This window comes from Rhinolophus ferrumequinum, chromosome 15, assembly GCF_004115265.2.
Source record: "Rhinolophus ferrumequinum isolate MPI-CBG mRhiFer1 chromosome 15, mRhiFer1_v1.p, whole genome shotgun sequence".
NCBI lineage: Eukaryota > Metazoa > Chordata > Mammalia > Chiroptera > Rhinolophidae > Rhinolophus > Rhinolophus ferrumequinum.
Window position 1 is genome coordinate 2,239,345 of NC_046298.1, and position 10,146 is coordinate 2,249,490.

The following is a 10,146-nucleotide window of genomic DNA, read 5'->3' on the forward strand; positions in this document are numbered from 1 at the left end:
CCAGAACCTCCAGATGTTCACATCCCGCTCCTTGGAAGAGGTCTGCCGAGAGCGCCTATGTCTCCCAGTAGCAGCCCGGGACACCTCTCACTGCAGCAGCTGATGGAGGGGCGGTGTGTCCTGGGACCAGGCATCTGCCCAGTGCTTGGCTGCCAAGAATTTATTCCACCCCGATTAGCAGTGCTGTCCTCAGTGCCCACCTTCTCTCTTATGCGCCTACATGGTCTCTTTTGCCCCCTTTCCTTCCCTGCCATCCCCACCTCGGGCATCTCAGGGGGCCCACCTGCCCCAGTTGCCAGGTTCTGTCTCCAGTCAGTGATTGCTGATGGCAGTCCCCTGTCTCCAGAGCACAGGAGGCCACAGAAGCATTTGCTGACTTCCCTTCAACCAGCCCACATTTCTGGGGCTCAGCAGTACTTCTGTGGAGGACACAGACAGTAAAACACTCCATCCCACCATCAGGAGTTTATTTAGTGGACACAGAGGAGAGTGTAGTGTGGCGTCTTAGAACCTAGTGAGGCCATCAACCACACGTCCTACCGGCAATCAGAGGCGGGAGGCTGGTGATAATAATGGGGGTGGCAGAGCCCTAAGCGGCCGGCACACAGTGTGCCTACTAGAGACTGCGCTCAGTGAGAGTCTGCCCCGCCCTCCCCTGATATGCACACTCTTCTAACCCCCATTTTCCCATGAGAAAACAGAGGCCAGGAGACATGAAATGAGAGGCAGAGGCTGGACACTGCCCCAGGTCTGCCTGAGTCCTCCTTCCTGGGGCATGTGGGGCCTGTGCTGGACCTCGAGCCCCAGAGGGACAAGTGGGAAAACAGGGGAGCACCAACAGGCCCAGGAAGCAGAACGGCGTTGGCCTGTGTGCAAAGCCACCAGGTGTGTGGGGCCAGCCTCCATCTTTCCTCATTCCCATCCCGTCCAGCTCTACCATTAATAGGACAAATCATCAGTTCTTTGGACTCAAATGTGACAAATTAAATGACAGGGAATTAAGTAAGTTGTATCTCAATACTATCAGCACGATCAATTAATTGTTTCTTCTAATTGAAACGACCAATTCCTAGTAACTTCCAGTTATATTTTATTGCCCAGTTTCTAATTTAGAGCCTTTAGGCAATTGTATGGATTGCAGGTATACTTATACCTGGTAATCAAATAATTTGTTAATCAGCACAGCTCATGATGGGAGGTCTGGTTCAGTAACCATCACCTAGATGCAGGTTTAGTTCTGCCTGGGCTTTTAAGGTGCTGGAGATTTGTCATTTCATTCTGTTTCGTGGTTCTTCTACATGTCACATGAAATTCCTTGTTTTGTGAACAAGAATTGTAAGAAAAAAAATAGGCAAGAGTAGTTACATAGCAGGTAAATGGACGAATTCAAGCGGGTCTTCAAAATTATGTTTTAACTTTAATCTTTTATCACGAAGGCTTTGCGACTTCATTTGTTGCTGGGAAAGGGCTCTCAGGACTCGGGAGGAAAGAGCCTTCGGAAGGACACATGGCGCTGCCGTCATGGCTCCCTCGGGGTAAAGTTAAACAGCGTGCACTTCACAACCTGTTCCCCAGCTTCCACCAGCTTTTAAGTGACGACAAGTGAAGTTTCTTACTTACCTGGTGAAGCTAGTATTCCATTGACTGCTGGCTGGACCCCTCGTAGTTGTCAGAGGAGGAAAATGAAACTCAGAGAGGTTCAGTAACTTGCCCCAAGCGACTCAGGTAGCAAGTGGAGTTGGAACCAAACCTTGGCTGCTGACTCAGGAGCCCTAGCTCTTAGCACGTATTCCATACAAATGAGTTCAATTAACTCAACAGATTTTTCAGGGGCACCTAATGCAATCCCAAGTTAAAAAAAAGTGGGAGTTTTGGTGTCAGCGCAGCAGCTTGCTTGGCAAGATGGGGATGTGTGGCTGATAGGGGAACTGATACAGTTTTCAACAAAGCCTGCAAATTAATCATACTTAATGAATGTGACTAATGTGTTAAAGGAACGAGCGATTAAAATATTAGCATTCTGAACTTCTCCTCCCTGGCTAATTTCTTCTCCTCCCTAGGGTTACCATCTTTCAAAGAGGTAGGGGCACAGAATCACGGAACCGAATTTTATGGAACAGAAATGCATTTTAAATGGCTTAAATTGGGGACAGTCTGTGCAGTTCTCAAGTGGCTGTCAGTCTTCACGTCTCACTGCTCAAGCGAGGGATGTGGGCTGAGGGGAGAGGCTGAAACTGTCTCAGCGTCTGGAGCTGGAAATGGAAAGCCAGGCATTTTCCGGGGTAACAGTGTAGAAACAGGAGACAGACGTGGGGGCCAATCAGCAAGGAGGCAGACTGCCTTTGTGTTTAAGCACCAGGAGAGATGAAAGTGGCTGAGGAGGCATGCCCCTGAGGCAGGGCCACAGGAAGAGGGGTATCTCACTGGCTTGTGCTTTGATCATACATAGAGCAGCTGTATCATAAATGCATTTTGAGGACATCGTTGGAGAATCCTGGCTCAGTCTCCTTAGGACACACCCAGCTCCCTGACTCCATATACAACCCATTGCCCAGATGGAAGTATCAAGGGTGCAGGGAACAAGAAGTGTCTCAGAATACAACTCACAGACTTGGGGCCGGGAGATTCCGCTGCTGTTGGCGACAGATCGGGTTTGTTCATGGGGTTGTACAAGCCGGAGGTCCCGCACTCAGAAACCTCAGCGAATAGGTGGGTAATGTAACTGGAGTGGACAAGACGGGAAAGAACCCAGACCAGGAAGCGAGTTCTTACCCGTCTTTTTCTATGTGCGGATCCAGGACTAATGTGGTTAGATCTTCCAGTTTTTAGAAACAAGACGTGTGTGTGTGTGTGTGTGTGTGTGTGTGTGTGTGCACTTGCACACACATTAGTTTCCTTCTCCTGCTGTAACAAATTACCACAAATTTAGTGACTTACAACAATACAAATTTATTTTACAATTCTGCGGGGCGGTTCCTTCCGGAGGCTCTGGGGGAGAATCTGACTCCTGGCCTTTTCCAGCGTCTCCAGGTTTCCTCTGCTCCTTGGTTCCAGGCCCAATTCTTCTGTCTTCAAGTCAGCAGAATAACACCTTCTCTCTCCTCTCATGTCCTTCTCCCTGATCGGGACCCCGTGTTTACATCGGGTCCACTGGGACAATCCAAGGTAGTCACCCCATCTCAACATCCTCGCCAACCCAGTCCTTGGGGCCGAGGTGCTGAGGAGGGTCCAGGAGGAAGTGGTTGGTGCCCTGTGGGTCCAGAGAGAGGAACATAAATGAGTCAGCAGGAATCAAAGGAAATCTCACAGGAGGTAGGTAACGTGTCAGATACAAACCGTACCAGCAAATACTCACCTGGTGCTTAGTATGTGCCAGGCCCCTGGCAGGTGCTTCACACACATCAGCACCTTTACTCCTCCCCAGTGAGGTACTGATGGTGCTCATACCATCCGCATTTTACGGGGGCGGGGCTAGGAAACCTGCGCAGGTCACGGAGCCCACGCACAGCAGAGTACAGAGCTTTCATTGGTTTATACACCCACCACCGTCACAAATCTGCCAAATCTGCACACTGTTTGTAGTAGTATTTACCTAATGTTCAAATTAACTCATTCTTGATCTAAATAAATGTACAACAAACTTTATCTCACTATAGTCATTGGAAAATCAGAGTGGATAAAAAGTAAATACTATGAAAATATACAATGTTATTAAATCCTCTTAGATTTAACATCCTGTCAGGGGCTTTGAATTCAAGACCTATTCAGTTAAAGGGGAAATTAGCAAATGTTAGAAAGGAAGGAAAGATGTTAGCACCAATCTGTGACTTTCTCCTTGGTGTAGTAAGAAGGATTGAAAGAGAACTGAAAAGGGAGTAATGCTCTCACCATGCCGCAGAAAGTGATTTAAAGATGTAGCCCAGCATCCTCTAAAATCTCACTGAGGGAAACTGGCAGTGGTTAAGGGCACAGACTCAGAAGGCAGACCACCCACGCCAGGGCTTGCCGCCCATCCAGCCCCGGGCACAGGACCTCCGTTTCCTCATACGTAAGATAGCTGTTACTTCATAGGGACCTTGACTATAAATGAAAGAAGGAAGGTAAAGCACAAAACCTAATGCATAGTAAACGCTTAATGAACGTAAGCCATTATCAGCATTGTCATTAAGCTTTGTACACAAGTCCCTGGCCTTTACAAAATTTATGTTTTAGATAATGACAGTAACCATTATAGTAAACACATAGCAGTTACGACATGCTGGTCTCTCTTCTAGGTTATATATATACATATATATCCTATTATATACATATTAGGGGATATATTGGGGGTGCCAACAAAAGTGTACACAAGTGGACACTTTGGTCAGCGTTGCTCAAGCAGCAGTTTGCCGTAATCAGAAGTGTCTGGACACTGATGGGAACCACTGTGAGCACCTCTTGTCATTGCAGAAGTCAAATGTGACTTGTATTCATCTTTTGTTATTGGTATATGTTGACTATTACAATTTTAATACAGTTTTCCTTTCTTAAAATGTGTATACATTTTTTTGGCTCCCTCTGTATATAAAACTATAGACATGTATTAGGCTATATACGCCCATGTGTTAAGAACTACTATCCCTATTTAAACTATTATGATAGCTTATTTTTATTCCTAGGGCCCCATAGATGAAGTTTTTTCCCTCTGGGACGCGAAGTTGGACCATGGGAAGTTCCTGGTGGCCTCCTTTGCCCCCTTTCTTCCGGGCAGATCCTGGGACACACACCACTACTAGGTAAAGCCCAGGCTGACTGACGAGATGGCCCCGCCTCCTCCCCTGCCGGCCCCGCCTCCTCCCCTCCCGGCCCCGCCTCCTCCCCTCCCGGCCCCGCCTCCTCCCCTCCCGGCCCCGCCTGCAGCGTGAGCTCGTAGCCCCGCCTCTGACGCACGCCGCTCCAGGCCGGGCGCGCTTCGGCCGGCGCGCTGACGTCATGTGTCCTGCGCCTTCTCCCGCTGCGCCGCGCGCGGAAGGTCGTCCCTGTGACCGGCCCGGCGTTTGGAGGATCTGTCGCCATGTTGTCGGTCGCCGCCCGCTCGGGCCCGTTCGCGCCGGTCCTGTCGGCTACGTCGCGCGGGGTGGCGGGCGCGCTGCGGCCCCTGGTGCAGGCGGCGGTGCCCACCACGTCGGAGCCGGTAGTGCTGGACGTGAAGCGGCCCTTCCTCTGCCGGGAGTCGTTGAGTGGCCAGGCCGCGAGCCGGCCTTTGGTCGCCGTCGTGGGCCTCAATGGTGAGCGGGGCCGGCGGGAGCGGCCGGGTGTGAGGGGCTCCCCCCTTCTCACGCTCTCCGGCCCTGGACCCAGGTTGCAGCGGAGGAGGGCGGGGCTGTGCGGAAACGGGGAGCGGAGCCCAGCTGCCGGGCTGGGCGGACTGGGAGCCTGTGCTCCTCCTCGGGCCCCGAGCGCCCGCTGTGCGGGGACACCGCTGGGGTGGGCGATCGCGAGTGACCCTCGGCTCTGGCGTCCCGTTGGCGGCCGGTCAGGTCAATTGTGGACTTCCGGCAGTTCAGTGCAAGAAGCCCGGAGTCCGACTGCTTTCGCCAAGTCGGGCGGACGTGCCGCTGCTTCCAGGTCGTTTGACCCGGGGCACATTTCCAACCGTTTTCCTCACCAGTGACCTGGATTAATGATTACACCAATTTCGTACGCTGTGCCCTGAGGTACAGACGGAAAAAGTGTGTGTGAAGCCATTGGTACATTTTGGGGGCACTTCGTAAATGTTTAAAAATAGGAACTGCTGTTAGTGGCTGTGAAGCTGTCCTGCTCACCACCACCTCCCTTCTGCGCCCTTCACTGTCACCCCCCCCCACACACACGTACTCACAACAGTAACACAGGCCTCAAGGTCGTTTATAGCCTAGCGAGTCAGTCGTGTTTTCAGGCACCGGGCCAAAGGGTTTCCACACTGTGATCAGCCTCAAGAGGAACAAGAGGTTGATGATATTCCCATTTTACAGATGAGGACACATTCCAAGAGGTGAAGTGACTTGCACGAGGGTCCACGCTGTAGGAGACCGAGCGTGGGTGTGAGAGGCTGATTTAGCCTGGAGCTCTCCCAGGACTGTAGTCACACCCTTTGTCGGCGGATGGGGTCGACCCTCTGTGCCCTGCCTCCCTTTTCTCTTCACACTGCATTGGAGATCCTGTATCGGCAGCTTGTGGACCAGTGGCCTGAGGTCGGCCCCACTGTGTAGTTTTCAAACACTGGGAACATGGGGAAAGTCGGGTGGGCTGTGCATTTATTGGCCGCCCTCTCACGTGGAGCAAGTGCCGCCCAGTTCACCGTCCTCCCCAGGCCTCCTGCCTGGCCCCCCACGGACAGGTGACTTGGTGACTCGCCCTGCATGCGAGTTGCCCCCTCTGTCCTGCCTTCATCCACCCTATTCTCTGTACTTCCAGTGGTTCGCCCACTCAGTTTCCCACAGTTCCAAGACTTAGCCATCCTTTCAATTCAGGATCAGGTCAATAAAACTCCATTTGCTGATTCTTTCATGTTTTAGAGCATATAACACTTTCCACCCCGAATTGTGTTTTCTGGTCGTGCCTTGACCTTGAGCCTCAGGGCATCGAGAATGTCTCCTTTATTCTGTCTCCCACAGCCTTGGGTTTTACATACAGTTGGTGCAAAATATTTCTGAATAAATAAAGTGGCAGGTTTTATTTTGTTAGGGGCACCGTTAGGTTTTGGAGAAACTGTTTAAGATAGGAAGAGAGTACCATCCTAAGCCTATTTGGACCTGGAGGTGAGAAACAATAAGGGAGGAGAAAAGAGCGAAGGTGAAAAGCATGATTGGAATTTGTCAAATTGGCTAAAGGCTTTCTTCTAAACATTGGAGGCTTATGTGTCTTTTCTAAGAACTGGTAAATAATGTAGAACCGTAAGGCAAACCTCTTCTGTAATCATGTCTTCAGCTTGTAGTTTAAGTTCACATTAACATCTGTCTAGACGGTTTGTGGAAAGATGGTTAGTAGTGGGTATGGGGTGAGGGGTTGGGAAGGAAAATTTCCAAGGCACATCAGCTCACCTTAAAAAGAAAAACCCATTTTATTATTATAATGCCTTACATTTTCTCTACTTCTAGATGATATTTCTGTAAGTATCTGATTTTGCTTTAGTTTAGAATGAAATGTAGCTAGCATGTTTGCTATTGAAAGTCACACTTAATATACAGTTCATGTAAATTATTTAGAGAATGATTATTGCACTTTGGCAGTTTAATGTTCCTAAGCATTCTTGATGGACTAGCTCAATATAAAGTGTAAACTGCGAGATGGAATGGGAGTGGACAGCTGGATTTCTTTGGCCAGCAAATCTCTAGATGAGAATGTCAAAGCCGTTCTGTTTTCCTTGTGTGCTGTTATGTGGTTAAGGGTTGTAGATATGTTTTAGTTAGAAGTGTGACCTTTGATTCCTTCATCTTCTAGATGTGATACACCTTTACTGTATAATCCCAGACAGTGCTAAGGGAAAGTAATTCACCCTTGATCCCAAATCCCAGGCTACACGGACAGGTCACCATTAGGTGGATGTCGGGTAGTACATAATGTGATGTCACTTGGCCATAGTTGTGAATCTCAAGCAGTCACTGTCTATGTCTTGGTCCCTCCAAAAAATGTTGGGTCAGCCAGAAAAGTACACAGAGTGATTGTGGTAGGTTTCACCATTGTTTGTGAACACGTATGGCTTCCATAAAGTTACTAACCTTGAAACCGTGTGAAAAGTAGTCGATGCATTCTTTATTGTAATATTTGGATGAGACAGCTTAGGCTAAGTAGAATTACAGCCTTTATGAAAATGTATTTTTTATAAGTACATACTTCTTTTGGAAACAACACATTTTCTAAAAGTGAGGCATTTTTAGCGTTCCCTTTTCTAAAAGAAAATTTCTAGCAAATATCCTAAAATGAGTGTACAATTCGCAAAGATACTTCCTGAAACATACTTAAAAGTGATAGCAGTAAGTTAATTTTTTGTCAAGACGCTTTAAAATGGTATGGGACAGAAGGATGTAATTTTAGAAAAAGAACTACTTGTATCCAAAGTATTACATAAATCATAATTATTTTTTTATTTAACATTCGTTTGACACAAGTATCTGGCCTAGATATAGCCTGCAGTGAAAAGAAAGATAAGGCCCCTACTCTCATGGAAGCGATTGCCCTTCACGGAAGAGGGGGATGTGAAAGTTTGCTTTTTTTTCCCCGTACTAAATTGAAATAATTGGTTCTTTTGGGGATTTTATTTGATTTTGATAGCTGCTTCTTCTGATAAGAGCATCCTTTTCTGTCCATTAATGGTTTAATTTTCTGCAGCTAAAGTTATACTAACAGTTCGCAGAATGTTTCTTATCTTGTAATTAGTATTTCATGAATTTTTAGCAGTTCTTTCAGAGAGCAGGTAGATAGGAGTATAAAGTTAGACATTGGCTTAATAATATCAACTTCTGGAGTGGACTAGATTTGTTTTCGGGTCCCTTCTAATCCAGAGAATATGGGAGGTATTTCACATAATTGTATAGTATGTCTTGGCATGTTGAATTTGGGGGGACTTTAAAGTATTGTCGTTTACAGTGCTGCGTGGCTTCAAACTCGGTGCTCTGACTCTGCAGGAGCCCTGCCTGAATCAGCAGAGTTCAGTAGGGAAACAGCCCGCACATAGGACCTTAGGTTTTGCACCTCTGTGCTTGGTGGCGGTTGGGTTCGTTTTGTCTTTAGTATTTTATATGCTGGCATTGCCAGCTTGCCCATTTCTGAGCCCAGTGAGTGCCACTTTCCACGTTGTTATGATTGGGTTTCCTGCTTGTGAATCCATAAAGGCCTATTTCCTGATGAAGACCCTCTTCAGGGTCCTGATCTCATCGTGTTTTTTTAACCTCTGTTTATCTTGCAGTCCCTGCGTGTGTCCGTTATTCCCATACAGACGTTAAAGTACCCGACTTCTCTGATTATCGGCGCGCTGAAGTGTTAGATAGAACAAAGTCTTCCAAAGAGAGCACTGAGGCTAGAAAGGGCTTCTCCTATCTGATAACCGCGACAACGTCTGTGGCTGCTGCCTACGCTGCTAAGAATGTCGTCTCCCAGTTTGTTTCCAGCATGAGTGCTTCTGCCGACGTCTTGGCCATGTCCAAGATCGAAATCAAGCTGTCCGATATCCCTGAAGGCAAGAACATGGCTTTCAAATGGAGAGGCAAACCTCTGTTTGTGCGCCATCGGACCAAGAAGGAAATTGAGCAGGAAGCTGCTGTTGAAATGTCCCAGCTGAGGGACCCCCAGCACGATCTAGAACGCGTGAAGAAACCCGAGTGGGTCATCCTGATCGGTGTCTGCACGCATCTTGGCTGTGTGCCCATTGCAAACGCAGGCGATTTTGGTGGGTATTACTGCCCTTGCCATGGGTCCCACTACGATGCGTCGGGCAGGATCAGGAAGGGGCCTGCGCCCCTCAACCTCGAAGTTCCCGCCTATGAGTTCACCAGCGATGACCTGGTGATCGTGGGCTAGGAGCCTGACTCAGCCAGGCGCCGGCGGGCGTCACGCCACCTCAGCAGCGGGATTTGAGAGCAAGCCTTCTGTACTTCAAGTCGGTTGATTTAGAACATTTAAGAGTTGCTAATAATGTATTTGCAAATGTTAACGTGAAGTAAATTGAATTCAATGTTGACTACTTTCAAGCATTCACCTAATAAAGTCACTGTTAACATTCTCAAGCTCAGACTGGAAAGGCGCAGTGTCTTTGGTAGTTAAAATTTTAATTAAAAATCACGGACTGGTGTACAGGCTCTCTGTGAACTCTGTAATTGTCTTTCTCACTTATTTCTCTTCCCTGTGTCAGGGTCACAGATTCTACAGAGCTCACGGTTAGCATGCGATTTCATTAGCTGGTCCCCTCCGAGTCCTGAGAGGTGGATAAGGCTTGGGCAGAAGCACTAGCGTCTGGGAATCCCTTCTAGTCTCGCTCGTGAGGCCTGGCCAGTGTGTCCCCGCAGCACACACACTGTGTAATCTGTATTTTAATGTTGCAGGTAATCTATGGAAAACAGCGCTGAAGCAGCTTTGGGGCCTTAGTCCCAGCTCTAGCTAGCTGATTCCTGCCTGTGTGACAGGCCCGAA

At 48.3% G+C, this 10,146-nt stretch overlaps 1 protein-coding gene across 1 annotated transcript; it reads left to right on the forward strand.

Annotated features, from left to right (window-relative positions):
- Positions 1-4,956: 4,956 nt before the first annotated feature.
- LOC117034844 (cytochrome b-c1 complex subunit Rieske, mitochondrial) lies at positions 4,957-9,833 on the forward strand. Its single transcript, XM_033128219.1, has 2 exons — positions 4,957-5,267; positions 8,927-9,833. The coding sequence occupies exons 1-2, from the start codon at positions 5,054-5,056 to the stop codon at positions 9,535-9,537; spliced, it is 825 nt and encodes a 274-aa protein (XP_032984110.1). The 5' UTR covers positions 4,957-5,053; the 3' UTR covers positions 9,538-9,833.
- The last annotated feature ends 313 nt before the right edge of the window (positions 9,834-10,146 follow it).

Coding starts and splice junctions, on each gene's coding strand:
- LOC117034844 (XM_033128219.1), top strand. CDS start 5,054: ATGTTGTCGGTCGCCGCCCGCTCGGGCCCGTTCGCGCCGGTCCTGTCG. Junction 5,268..8,926: donor CGCCGTCGTGGGCCTCAATG/GTGAGCGGGGCC, acceptor TTTATCTTGCAG/TCCCTGCGTGTGTCCGTTAT.